The following is a 14,317-nucleotide window of genomic DNA, read 5'->3' on the forward strand; positions in this document are numbered from 1 at the left end:
AACTTACTTGATCACTTTAGGAACGCATTCAATGTTAGGAATCTAGAGAGGAAAGAGCATTTTAAAGCATTTGAATATAAAGAATAGCAAAGCCGTCATCAGGGAACTTGAGAAGCAAAAAAAAGGCTTCTCCTACGAAAATTTAATTAGTAGTTGGGCGTACAAAGGTGAGTCTAAAAGCAAAACGCCAAGGTCCCATCCACGAAATAAGTACTGCCCAAATTGACACAAGTACCACAAAATAATATTAGATTTAAAAATCTCCCCAATGGGCTCTATATTCTTACTTTTGATGTGAAAGGTGAAGCAACCGATGCCTCGGCTTCTGATAAAGAGATCCCAGCGTGAGCGGTCTTCAACGCCTGAAAATAGACGCCGCATGTGAAATTCGCCAGTCTTGAATACTGTGGTATTGTTGGTGGTCTGGGTTACCAAAAATGATATCTCTAAAAACCTTATCACACTTGCAGTCGCTTCCAAAAAGCACCCCTAAAGCTTGGTTTTCGAATTTAGAAACGAAAAAAAATAACCCGAACTTACCCCACAGTCGTTAGCACCGTCGCCGCACATCCCGACGCAATACCTAACAAAGAAAATTACAACTGGCCTCAGTTATGAGCAAAAAAAGAGGACCATCATTTGTTTGTCTTACTAAATACTAACTAGTTCGCGTTAGGATTCAGTGCTTCCTTTCGCACACACACACAAAATATCGCCCGAAAGGAAATCTTCTCGCTCAAGATCTTTAGGAAGCGCACGCAAAACCGTTGGGTCACTGAACATAGCTCAAGGCTGATGACTTGTGTCATCGAACATGGCGCAAGGCAGGCAACTCTTGTGTCACCCAACATGTCGCACGGCTGACGACTCTTAGGTGACCGGACACGGCGCAAGACTAGCGACTCTTGGATCACCGAACATGGCGCAAGACTGACGACTCTAAGGTCATCGAGCATGGCGAAAGGCTAACGACTCTTGGATCACTGAACATGGCGCAAGACTAGCGACTCTTAGGTCATCGAACATGGCGAAAGGCTAACGACTCTTGGATCACTTAACATGGCGCAAGGCTGACGACTCTTGGATCACCGAACATGGCGCAAGGCTGAAGACTCTTGTGTCACCGAACATGGCGCAAGGCTGACGGATCTTGGTTCAACGAACATGGCGCAAGGCTGACGACTCTTGTGTCACCGAAAATGGCGCAAGGCTGACGACTCTTGGATCACCGAACATGGCGCAAGGCTGACGACTCTTGGATCACTGAATATGGCGCAAGACTAGCGACTCTTAGGTCATCAAACATGGCGAAAGGCTGACGACTCTTGGATCACTGAACATGGCGCAAGACTAGCGACTCTTAGGTCATCGAACATGGCGAAAGGCTGACGACTCTTGGATCACTGAACATGGCGAAAGGCTGACGGCTCTTGGATCAATGAACATGGCGCAAGGCTGACGACTCTTGGATCACCGAACATGGCGCAAGGCTGACGACTCTTGGATCACCGAACATGGCACAAGGCTGACGACTCTTGGATCACCGAACATGGCACAAGGCTGACGACTCTTGGATCACCGAACATGGGGCAAGGCTGACAATAGTTGAAACTAAACATAGTAAGATACGAAACGCGCATAAGACTCACCCGATCCCTTGGAGCTCCTCCACGAGATGCGTCTTCTGCTCTGGTGACATCCTTGCGAACACAGTGCCACACACTAGCAGCTAGAAGTAGTGGATATTAAAATATCCACATTAGCACACACTAGCAGCTAAAAGTATCACACAACGTGGTGAATAACACACGACAAAAGCAGTGGATATCATTAATACCCACATTAGCACACACTAGCAGCTAGAAGTATCACACAACGTGGTAAATAACACACAACAAAAGCAGTGGGTATCATTAATATCCACATTAGCACACACTAGCAGATAGAAGTACCACACTACATGGTGAATAACACACGACAAAAGCATTGGATATTATTAATATCCACATTAGCACACCCTAGCAGCTAGAAGTACTACACCACATGGTGAATAACACACGACAAAAGCAGTGGATATCATTCATATCCACATTAGCACACCCTAGCAGCTCTAAGTACTACACCACGTGGTGAATAACACACGATAAAAGCAGTGGATATCATTAATATCCACATTAGCACACACTAGCAGCTCTAAGTACCACTCCATGTGGTGAATAACACACGATAGCAACAATAGATTTTATTCATACCCACAAGAAAACACACGAGCTGACATGAATCTCACATAATCAGACAACATGGTGGAAATAACACACGACAAAAGCAATGGATATCACACGAGATAAAACAATAACATCAATCGGAGAACATAAACATCCTCACAAACACAGAGCCACACACGAGCAACTACAAAGACAATTAAAGCAATTAAAAAACGGTACATTTGACTGAATGCGTTGTAATGCACACATGCGTAACATAGTTCCCCTGTACCTTTTTAAGCAGATCCGGGTCGTTTTCTCGTATCCTTGCGAAGGTCTTCCCAGAAGTCGCCATGTGGTACCGCCGACGGGAACGGTGGCTTGGTAACTACAAAAAAAAGGACACTAATATAATACCATGCGTACACGTACTATTTTACGCATGTAGGTACCTTGAAATGTATAATGTACATTAAATTAGACGACACGTAAATCTGTTGAATGGATACTCATCTCTATAGATGCGGTGGGTAAATCTGTAATATGGACTCTTACCTCTACAGATGCGGTGGGTGAATCTGTAATATGGACTCTAACCTCTATAGATGTTGTGGGTGAATCTGTAATATGGACTCTTACCTCTACAGATGTTGTTGGTAAATCTGTAATATGGACTCTCACCTCTACAGATGTTGTTGGTAAATCTGTAATATGGACTCTTACCTCTACAGATGTTGTTGGTAAATCTGTAATATGGACTCTTACCTCTACAGATGTTGTTGGTAAATCTGTAATATGGACTCTCACCTCTACAGATGTTGTTGGTAAATCTGTAATATGGACTCTTACCTCTACAGATGTTGTTGGTAAATCTGTAATATGGACTCTTACCTCTACAGATGTTGTTGATAAATCTGTAATATGGACTCTCACCTCTACAGATGTTGTTGGTAAATCTGTAATATGGACTCTTACCTCTACAGATGCGGTGGGTGAATCTGTAATATGGACTCTTACCTCTACAGATGTTGTTGGTAAATCTGTAATATGGACTCTTACCTCTATAGATGTTGTTGGTAAATCTGTAATATGGACTCTTACCTCTAAAGATGTTGTTGGTAAATCTGTTGAATGGACTCTCACCTCTACAGATGCGGTGGGTGAATCTGTAATATGGACTCTTACCTCTACAGATGTTGTTGGTAAATCTGTAATATGGACTCTTACCTCTAAAGATGTTGTTGGTAAATCTGTTGAATGGACTCTCACCTCTAAAGATGTTGGTAAATCTGTAATATGGACTCTCACCTCTACAGATGTTGTTGGTGAATCTGTAATATGGACTCTCATCTCTACAGATTTGTTGGTAAATCTGTAATATGGACTCTTACCTCTACAGATGTTGTTGGTAAATCTGTAATATGGACTCTCACCTCTACAGATGTTGTTGGTAAATCTGTAATATGGACTCTTACCTCTACAGATGTTGTTGGTAAATCTGTAATATGGACTCTTACCTCTACAGATGTTGTTGGTAAATCTGTAATATGGACTCTCACCTCTACAGATGTTGTTGGTAAATCTGTAATATGGACTCTTACCTCTATAGATGTTGTTGGTAAATCTGTAATATGGACTCTTACCTCTATAGATGCGGTGGGTGAATCTGTGTGGACCTCTCCCATCACTTCCAGGTTGAGCTGCATGTTTGCAAGGTCATCGGACAGCTTGGCGTCCACCAGTATCACCTATCACCGAGAGTTTGATCCCATTAGGCTCCCTTCAACCCCTGTATTTCTAGGATTACCATACTTCATGGTAAGCCTCCATGTGACCCCAGCCTTCATTGGAGTGTCACAATTCTCTCAAATGACCCACCCTGAAATTCCAGGTCTACATAAATCCTTCCCTAGGAATTCAAGGCTCCTTGTACCCCTTCACCTGCAAGCAAAGACCTCTATTCCCCCCACATTTCTCTTGAATGACCCACCATGGAATCCCAAGGCTACACCTGGCCCTCCTCCAGGAATGTCAAATTTACATAGGATCCTCCTGGAAATCTTGGCTATCTCTGAAATAAACAACCTCTATTCCCCACAAGTCCCAACTCTCTTGAGTGACCTTCTCGGAATTCCACATACGTCTACATGGGAACCCTGTGGCTAACCTTGTCCTGTTTACCGACCATGCCGCACTCTCTGGCGACGCTGACCGCAGTCAGCATGTTGTCGCCAGTAACCATCACGGTACGGATGCTTGCCTCCTGCAACCTGTGGATCACGGGTGTGGACTCCTCCTTCAGGGCGTTCTGCATGATCAGAAGGCCGACAAAAGTCAGGTCTGACTCGATGACGTCACTAGAAGGTGCAGAGCAAAAGGACAGGACATTAGGTTTACAAGAAAAAGGCTTCTATTTGAAGAGCCGCTAAAGAATACATACAAACAAATATACACGCACCGTTTTACTCTTTGAGCCTGGACCCAAGAGAACTTCTTCTTCATGGGCCTCCACGCCAAACCTAGCACGCGGAACCCCTGTTTTGTGTAAATGTTCAATTCCTCTTGGAAATTCAGCGGCACTGAGAAAAGAAAAAGAATAATGACTGACCTTATCGAGATCCACGACTTCAGCCTCAATTGATACGGTTGAATGTAGTTTTATCCATTTGCAGGATGGCAGAATTGTTGGTAAGCTAGTGCCCAGTTAGTGTTGTTTATGCGACAATGTAGAGACGACACATGTACCCCACCCTCAGAAGTGAGGTTGCTAGGCTTGACGTTAATAGGCGACCCAAAAATATACCAACGAAGATTTCTACGCCAAAAATACACAATGAAAAAAAATTACGGTTTTTCAAGCATCTGAAGAAAAAAAAATACCCGAATTGGAAGATTCCAAGACTGATACAGGTCGATTTTTCGATCGCTCTAAATCTTGTCAAGCGTTCTGTTAAATTGGGACTAGGTTAAATGAAACAAAAGAAGAGACGGTTTGGGAACCAGGTGGAAAAAATCGTACGGTTCAAGCTTGATCTGAATCAGATACAATTTTTTAATCGGCCGAAAATTCAAGGGTGTTGGATAAGAGGCTAAGACTGATGAAAGTACCTGATTCCGGCCTGCAGAGGGCAGCGATGGTCTCCGGCGCGCCTTTAGCGTACACGTCCATGTGATTGGCGCCAAGAGTGCGCGTGATGACACTCATGCGCTGCACATCAGACGAGAACGGGAACTGACGCACGATGGCGATCTCATACGGCGTCTACAAAAGACACACACCATCCTAAACTCCCCTTTAACTTTCCTGAAGACTTTACTTTATTATGATATAACTCAACAACAGACAAAGCTGTAGAAAAACTAGGTGGTCTGCAAAGGTGCGATTGAAATAAAACAACACGGTTGTAGTTGCATGTTTTTTTTACGTATTTTAAAATGAGTTGTGTTTTTAAAACATTTAAAATGTGATGTTTTCTATAAAATATATTTTCAAGATGATATACCACATATATATATATACATATACACCTATTTCAAATAATAATTTATTTGAAATAGGTGCATATCAATATTTCAATACGTCTCGAATCGAACTGGAATCGTAAATTAGGGTGAGACCCTAAGGCGAGGCCCATCAGGAGCACATCTATTTTGCGCGTTGATTTTCACATTTCCCATGGCCCACGATAGGGGACGAGCAATTCTTTCAATACCCTATGCGAGGCCCATCAGGAGCACATCTATTTTGCGCGTTGATTTTCACATTTCCCATGGGCCACGATAGGGGACGAGCAATTCTTTCAATACAGGTGATTTGAATCGTAACCCATGGAAAACTTAGGCTTTTCTTTCAAAGTTTTATTGCACCTAAAGAGCAAGGGAAAGTGAGGGTGGATGGGAAAGTCTAACCTTGCCCTCGAGCGCATCCTCCACGGTGAATTCCTCCCGATACTCGTCGATCCGTCGCGGTTTTACAGTCGTAGGAATGATAGTGTCGAACTTTGTCGTATCCTCGCCAGGCTCGTTGAGTATCTATACATAGTTAAAGATAAATAAAGAGTCATTAGACGAGACATTAGACAGTCCCGCGACGAACAATACACAGATATCTTTCGGTAACGTAATTTTGTGTCCGTAAAAGCTAGCTCTTTGCTAATATCGAGAGTCGGTAGTAGCGGGAATTATTCTCAGTCATTTCTTTGTGTTTTAGTTTCCTCTAGACTTTAACAGCAATTTTCAATATTCTGCTAAATCTAATCAATATGTGACCCTTCATGGGAGAAGTAACACTATGGCTTTGGGGTTCGTGCGCACACCGTGCTCACGGGAAGATATTCCAAGAGCACTGAATCATTCCGTGAGCACGTAAAACGATTCCCATGCGAAAATATCTATAAGGGAAGGCGCTTTCTCTTCAAATCCCAGGTTAATTTCGGAAAATTCTTTCGAACGAGTAAGATCGTTAACAGCCTCGCGCTACACTCCAAAGTTGAGCGAACGTAATCGAAATGGCGTGAGCTAAATGTACTCAAGATGCGCGCACGGAATGAAATTTCGTAAACTTTCGACTAATTTGAAATTATTTTAAGATTCCTTTAGATATTTCTAGAGAAAAAACAGAAACCTAACAAGAACAGGCAATCTTACCCAATCAGTAGCCTCAAACATCTTCAGATCGAGGGGATCTCCAGTGATTTCGCCGTCAATCACTGTCAAGGAATGACATGTTGCCAGGGCAGCCAGGAGAGGGCATTTTGGGAGGGCGGTGGCATCTGCCACCATAAAACTGAACCTGCGAAATAGTCACAGAACAAGAGCAAAATAAGGGTAATGTCACCATAGCAAATACCAAAGGGTTCTTATCAGCATCTGGCAGGTGCTGGCGCAGTTTGCAAAGGATTTTATATGTTTAAAAATACCCTACATACCGCCCCTTATCGATAGGAACAACCCCAAGCAAATCCAAGCCATCCTCCGTGAGAGTTCCAGTCTGCAAAATGGAAATGTTGAGAACATTGAATGACATAAACCACAGGCGAATACCTAGCAGGAGGAAGGGAGGGGGTGAATAGGGGGGGGGTAGCCGGGTCGATAATTTACAAAGGAAGTCTCGTCCCCACCAACACCATCGACACCACCATCACCATCAACATCACCGTCAAGCAAACACAAAGTATGAATTATGCTTCACCTTAAACTCTCTAGCGACGCCATGCAACACAGCCTGGTATGAAAATTCAAAACCAACCTTATCAAAGCAGAACAACTTCAGCTTCCCACACATGTTGATTCTGTGAAGAAAATTACAATTAGAAACTGATCGGTAAAACCTCGTTCGCACGAGTGTGCTTGTGTTTATGCGCGCGCACGTGGAGACTTGGATGCCCCAAGTAGCCCTCTTTGATTTTCCCAAATAGGAGCGCACGATCTAATGGGCATTTTCTTCAAATGATCAGCAAAAAATCAGGCGCGCGTTGTACAGCAGAAGCTAATTTCTAAAAAAAACTGGCTAGTGGACTCCGGTAAAGTCTAGTGGAGACTCACTTAGAAGGATTGATAAGGTAGATTTGCTGTTTTTTGAGTCAGCTATGGATTGCGAACGCTGTGACAACAAACATGACGACTGTATGTGTGCTCGAGCGTACGTACGCGCTTGCGGTCATGCGCACGCGTGTGGATACTCACCTAGAGGTATTGATACAGTATATCTGCTTTTTCAGACTCTGAAATGCGTACACTGTGACACAGACATGGCCGTTGTATGCGTGATTGTGCGCGCGCGCGTGGAAACTCACCTAGAGGGATTGATACAGTAGATCTGCTGCTTTTTGAGTCTCTGGACCGCGTACACTGTGCCAACAGACATGGCCGCCGGCAGAGCTGGAGGCACCGCGATTGTGATCACATCCAGAGCTTTCTTTATTATATTACCGACTGTTGCCTGTTGAAAACAATCACAATCGCCTAGCATCTCTCTGAAAATCACTTCGTTATCAATACGATGCTCAAATTTGCAATTTGTACTTTATCCTAAGCTCTAATCTTACCCCTTGTTTGATAAATACATAGACACTGTAAGAGAAGCCCGTGCAAGCTGGAAGAGAGACACGAATCAAACAGTTATAACAATTACGTTTATCTTACACTCAACTAAATAGCAATACTGGTCAATGTTGTTATTGATGTTCCCAAACGTTTTTTGCCTCTACTTTTGTTGCTGCTGCTACAGTAGGTTTGTTCTGTTGTCATTTTTACTGTTGAAGATGTTGTCGATGTTGCTTTTAACTCTGATGTTGTTGTTGAAGCTGTTGTTGTTGTTGTTGTTGTACAAGTGCTGCTTTCTGCTGCTGTTTACTTTCAATGCCAATGTTGTAGTAGTATTGCCTTTGGTCGTATCATTAACCCCTTACCTAAAATACCTAGGAAACCAATGAACCGCATCGAGTCCCTGAAGAACTTGAAGCCAACAGGGCGGGGGTTAAGAATCGAGCGAATCAGGCCGCCTTTAGTGGTCGAAAATCCTAGCAAGAACACAAAAACAAATATTGAATACTTGAGGTTAAATTCTCAGGTTAAATTCTTTTCTGTTTGAAAACGGCTTACAGCGATTCTGAGTACTCTGCGAACTCATCCTCATAAGTTCTCAGCGACAAGATACATTTTGGCTTGCGTCAGTCAAAGTCCTTGAACTGTTTTCTTTGGCTCACACTTTGATGGCTTTCTACCAAGCTATTTTACTGCTACGCGTCGACCAATCACATAGCTAAAAAAATTCAAAACTTGATTGACCAAGGTGAAAAGGCTGCTTTTTATTTTGAAAATATTGGCGAAAGTTATCAAAATGGCAAAAATCGCATTAAAGCCTTGAGTACGAAAAAAAAATCTCTTAGGAATACACTTTTTTTTGGATACAGTACTTTTACATAGCTACATAAGGGTTATTTATCTAAGTACCCACGTCTAGTGTAGCAAGTCGTCCACGATCAACAAGAAATATTGTAGCAATGCGCTCGGTGTTTAACGGTAGATACCCTGTACATGATCATTGGTGCAATGTATACCTGTGCATATCACCACTGCCAGCACTTTAGCATGGCCGTAATATCTGGTCTGGATGACTTTGGTGCCGTTGAATAGAGTATGTCTCTTGTGCCCTACAAGGCTGTAGATCTCGTCCTTAAACTCGTGTGATTCATCGGGGTTCTTGGATGAAGTATGGCTCGGTAGAGGAGTCTTGGTAACAGGAACGCTTTCACCTGTGGCAGCAAGTAAAGCATTGTACAGTATTTTCTGGCATAAAGCCTTTTCAAGAAAAATGGTGTAGAACCTGGAGCGTGTGGAATAAGAGCACATGTTTTATGTTCTTACAGGAATGTTGCAATATAATGCTGAGACATTTCCCTTACTTTCGTACTATTTACTAACACAATATTAATCAGTAAAATATTATTAAATAAAAAAATTTGGTTCGAGACAACAAAGGTGACAGCATGAACCGCTATAAAATCATATCTTTTTTATGATACCAGCTAATTTAACTGGAACTTGGATGTTTTTTGGCCTCTTTGCACAGAAAAAGGTATGGATCACTTTTCGTCAATTGACGAGGAACACAGATTCAAAGAATATCAACCGACCATTCCTTTACTATTAACACAATTAACGAAATGCGATGAAAAGTATCTAATGTAATTACTGACTTGAATTAGCCTAGCTGAGTAACTCAGTATTGCGTGAAAGCGTACAAATGGAAGCTCAATAAACCTTCTCCAGAAACCTGATTGAGTCACATAGGTTCTTGCCTTAACCTTCTTCTTTACCTGTGAGCATGCTTTCATTGACAATACAATTGCCACTGATAAGAGCAGCGTCGCAGTGCATTGTGGCTCCCTGGGCAGGGATCACTATGACGTCACCAGGGACGAGGTCTGTTGACTGGATTTCTTCAGTGACTAAATAATGAGCACAAAGTTTAATACTTCGTTGTGTACACCTACCGCACTTAAGATTCAAGAGCCCTTCTGAGGTACATAGACTCAGGTACACGTTTGTTATTGTTTACAATCAATATCGGAAGAGGAATATTTGAAGAAATCTCAAAGTGATCACCTTAAAAATAAAATTGTATGGTTTATTTGGCCGAAAAACGGCCCAACAATCACTGCATGCATTCACCTGCTGTTCTTCATACTGTTCATTACATCCCCACCATGCCAATGCTTTAAGTTCTGACTTACCAAAGTATTAAGAAATACAAGCTCAATATACATACCCCCATTGTTCTCCCTTCTTACTTACCCCCATTGTTTCTCAATATAGTAACAATGTCTGTTTGAGCTACCATGTTTCGTAAGGACATTAAATGCTGGAAATAAAAGAGCTCACTCTAATTGTTTTGCTTTGGCAACTTAATTTATAATAAAAATAATGCGGTAAGTTGGGTACATAAAAAATCTTTGCTCAAGATAGATATCCTAGAACAAAAGTACACAGTAAATCGAACATAGGGGAAGAGGAGAAGAAAGGTATAACACAAGTTGCCTCCTTCGCAGGCGTCTCAAGTGTTTTGGGTCTTTATTGGGAAAAAAAGCCTTTTATTGATTTTGGGCTTCCTGTGGTGTGATCAAGAAAGTGTGGGCCTGGGAGAGAGGAAAGGAGGGGCCTTTTGCCCCCCTGCCTCTACCGGCTTCCGCTCTATCCTTAGCCCCTTTATTCAATGAATAGTACTACAGGAAGCCCAATTCATAAAAAAAATTACTGAAAAAAGTACAAAAAACACTTGAGATGCGTGTGGAGCAGGCTATAACACAAGTACAGTGAAACACAAAAGCATCTCACCTTCTTTGTTTGATGAACACTGATGCAAATCGATCCAATGGAAATAATCGAGATAGCGACTGCATAGTAGTAGTAATTATCATTCAGCCAAAGGCAGACACTGGCCACTTGAAATATGTAGAAGGGGTCCAAAGCCTGGAATAACAATGTGCAATATTATATAAAGGTGGTAACACCCTCCTCCCCCTATTTACAAACAGCTATGGGTTTTGTTGCATATGGCATATAATACACTACTAACTAAGTGTTAGATTATGGACGCGAGTGTTCTATGGGATTTAGGGCACACACTAAATCTGCGAGTGTGAGTGTGAGTGCTCTAAAATCCATAGAATAAGAGCGTTATATAACTTTCTTAGAAAATCAACACTGCCACGAGATATTTTGAAATGCTTTTATACTAGATGTCACTGGCAAATCGACATCATTAAATATAAAACAATTAAAACAATATCTTAATGTCGAAGGCAAGTGTATGGTTGTCAACAAGTTATCAACTCATAAGGCAATACTGACGGGTCAATTGTGTGCGAATAAAACTAGATTTTTCTGTCCCGGAAAAAGAAAGCATGCTGTTTTAAAAGCCAATCGGTGAAATAAAGTAAGAAAAGAGCAAGCGAAAACAAATTCCACATCAAAACATGAAAAGTATGATCTATGGACAAGAGAAGCAAAGGATAAACCGTGGATTCGATTTTCGGGTAGTTTCTCGTTGTAACAGAGCACCATTCACCTCTAGCTAAAGCACCAACTTGGTGTTCTCAGACAAATTCTGAAAGCACCACACGAATCACTACTCTCGCCGTTTGCCGCCAGATTGCACCAACATGGAGTCTTGTTTTGTCAGCTTTGTCGGTCCTGACAAACCGACAAACGCGTTTTAAGGCACATAACCATTGCACAGAGCACTGACAAATCAACGCTGACAAATTTTGTCGACCTGTGGACTGACAAATCGACACTGACAAATTTTGTCGACCTGTCGACTGACAAATCGACAGTGGCAACGCGTTTTGCAAACAGTTTCGTATTTTTCAAAACACTTTCCCTCTACGAGTAAACAATTTGGATGACAGATGGGGAGGTTACCGGTCTCTTTTTTTTTTTTTTTTTGCTAGGGCGCTGTGTAAAATCTGATTGAATTACACGAATTTATAGGACATTTCGGATTGTTTGATGTGGTCCTCGTATAATTTAGCAATTTTTAAAACTAAGTAGCTAATAAAAAAAGACAAAAAAGTATTTCCTGCCAACCCCCTCCTCAAAACTGGTTCAACCAGATGGCACTTGTTTTGAATTTTCCTATCCTACCCCCTTGAAAGATCTTCAGTAGGTCCCTCAGTAGGGGCTTCGCCATTCGTAAGCGCTAGTGTTTTAAATTTTGAGAAATCAGCGTCTTCAAGGGTTCCCATTGGCCGTCAGATCAGAAGCAGAGATAGATGCCAAGATTAGACAACATAACAAGGAGGGGAATGTATTCGGTGTTTTGCTGAACAAACAAGCAGAATTAGAAAGTAAAAAAAAACTAGTGGGGTAAGCTTTAGTGTTGTCACATAGGCGCCATGGAATACTGTAAAAACCCGCAAGTAAGAACCTCAAATTTAGTAACATGTTAGACTTATTCTCCAAAAAATGAATGGGCAAACCATGGGGGGAAAAAGATTTTCACTTGCGCGTTTTTCACCGTGTTTATGTAAGTTCGTTCCTATAACAGTACATCACTTAACGCAGGATTTCAAATGCGAAACATTGTGTTATGTGACGTCATCTGAAGTGTACTTCTCAATAAACGAAAATTACTCGTCAGATTTGACCAAGCATACTTCCTTTCATGCAATATCCTTGTTTTATATGGCATCGTCTACTGAAACTGTTTCAACCTTATCGCCAAGTCGAGAAATGTACAGTTACAATAAAAATTGCACCGCGACCAAAACGTTGGAAATTATCGAAGCTTTTTCTGCATTACTTTATGACATTTCCAATCTTATTTCCTTTATTTATTATTTTTTTTTTTGTAGACCGATGTAAATGTTCCTATATTTGTAAGCCGGTTTCCCATACATAGTACTTACAAAATCTGTGATTAGGGCCCGTGTCTGAGTTGTAAAGTATAAAAACGGGTCCGACACCAAAAATCTGTTGAGTCGGGTCAGCCGCAACGGAATGAACGCATATGAAAAATTTGCTCGGGAAATCGGCACATGTACATCAGTCATTACTTTTAAGCCCAACTAGTACTATTTGAATAGCTTGGAGGATTGATTTCAGTCCAGCTCTATTTTATATTTTAAAATTAAATTACTTAACAAATTTTGACCCAAACTTTTCATTGACGGACAGAAATGTGCCAAGAACATTGACTTTTAAAACTGGTGGTCGCAAAACAAATATTTTAACCTGTAAATTGGCTTTAATTGAATTTTAAGAGATAGGCCAATCTATATTTTATTTGTGCAGAATGATTGACATTCATAGCTAAAGTTGGTGTTTTATAGTTTCGATTCGTGTATTAAAAGGTTTCTTGTATCAACATGTCTATGTATTATTTTTTCCATTTTATCTCTAATGAAACGAGCAAATTAACCATCGGCGGGACAAATTGTTTGGTATGTTTGTCCACCGCGGGTGTAACTAGAAATGCTATCGTGAGAACACATTTGCCTGCAGAAATCGTAATAATCCTCCAGATTTAGGAAAACCTTTTGAATGTTAAACAAATGCAATTCTAGGTTGCCCTGACATGTTATCAAGATGGAATTGGAATGTGTTTGCGCTAATTTCGCGTCAGAGGAGCGGCCAGCAAGCGTGTGATTGCACCTTCAACACAACACCTGCTTGTTGCAAAAGTATTCAGCGTGTGGTTGGAGAATCTTGAATCTTTGTAGTACGTACATAATTGTCGTTATCCAAGTAATGCATTTGATTAAAAATGTAATTGTGCTTCAAATGCAATCTCGTCATATGCTGAACATTATTTTTTGGAAATACATGCTAATGATTCATTTCTCTCTTGTGTCAGGACAAAATTATGCTAAGCTGGATTATTCTCTTGCAACATTTGTCAATCCTCTGTGCAGTGCTTATGTGCCGTGAAACGCGTTTGTCGATTTGTCAGTCGACAAGTCGACAAAATTTGTCAGTGTTGATTTGTCAGTGCTCTGTGCAGTGGTTATGTGCCGTGAAACGCGTTTGTCGATATGTCAGTCGACAGGCCGACAAAATTTGTCAGCGTTGATTTGACAGTGCTCTGTGCGGTGGTTATGTGCCGTGAA

At 41.4% G+C, this 14,317-nt stretch overlaps 1 protein-coding gene across 1 annotated transcript in view; it reads right to left on the reverse strand.

The window, feature by feature from the left end:
• Positions 1 to 14,317, reverse strand: part of LOC116604772 (polyamine-transporting ATPase 13A3) — a 33,878-nt gene that overhangs the window by 13,992 nt on the left and 5,569 nt on the right. Inside the window, exons 10-29 of the mRNA XM_032367635.2 lie at positions 11,043 to 11,177; positions 10,503 to 10,569; positions 10,025 to 10,156; positions 9,266 to 9,460; positions 8,615 to 8,725; positions 8,252 to 8,298; positions 8,000 to 8,145; positions 7,453 to 7,495; positions 7,133 to 7,194; positions 6,852 to 6,996; positions 6,114 to 6,236; positions 5,313 to 5,466; positions 4,663 to 4,783; positions 4,372 to 4,561; positions 3,848 to 3,952; positions 2,497 to 2,592; positions 1,650 to 1,729; positions 541 to 583; positions 288 to 362; positions 8 to 42 (exon numbers count right to left, since the gene is read on the reverse strand). Of these exons, the coding sequence (XP_032223526.1) occupies positions 8 to 42; positions 288 to 362; positions 541 to 583; positions 1,650 to 1,729; positions 2,497 to 2,592; positions 3,848 to 3,952; positions 4,372 to 4,561; positions 4,663 to 4,783; positions 5,313 to 5,466; positions 6,114 to 6,236; positions 6,852 to 6,996; positions 7,133 to 7,194; positions 7,453 to 7,495; positions 8,000 to 8,145; positions 8,252 to 8,298; positions 8,615 to 8,725; positions 9,266 to 9,460; positions 10,025 to 10,156; positions 10,503 to 10,569; positions 11,043 to 11,177 (2,105 nt within the window). The remainder of the gene's footprint in view (positions 1 to 7; positions 43 to 287; positions 363 to 540; positions 584 to 1,649; positions 1,730 to 2,496; positions 2,593 to 3,847; positions 3,953 to 4,371; positions 4,562 to 4,662; positions 4,784 to 5,312; positions 5,467 to 6,113; positions 6,237 to 6,851; positions 6,997 to 7,132; positions 7,195 to 7,452; positions 7,496 to 7,999; positions 8,146 to 8,251; positions 8,299 to 8,614; positions 8,726 to 9,265; positions 9,461 to 10,024; positions 10,157 to 10,502; positions 10,570 to 11,042; positions 11,178 to 14,317) is intronic.

Source organism: Nematostella vectensis, chromosome 3 (assembly GCF_932526225.1).
Source record: "Nematostella vectensis chromosome 3, jaNemVect1.1, whole genome shotgun sequence".
In the NCBI taxonomy this organism is placed as follows: domain Eukaryota; kingdom Metazoa; phylum Cnidaria; class Anthozoa; order Actiniaria; family Edwardsiidae; genus Nematostella; species Nematostella vectensis.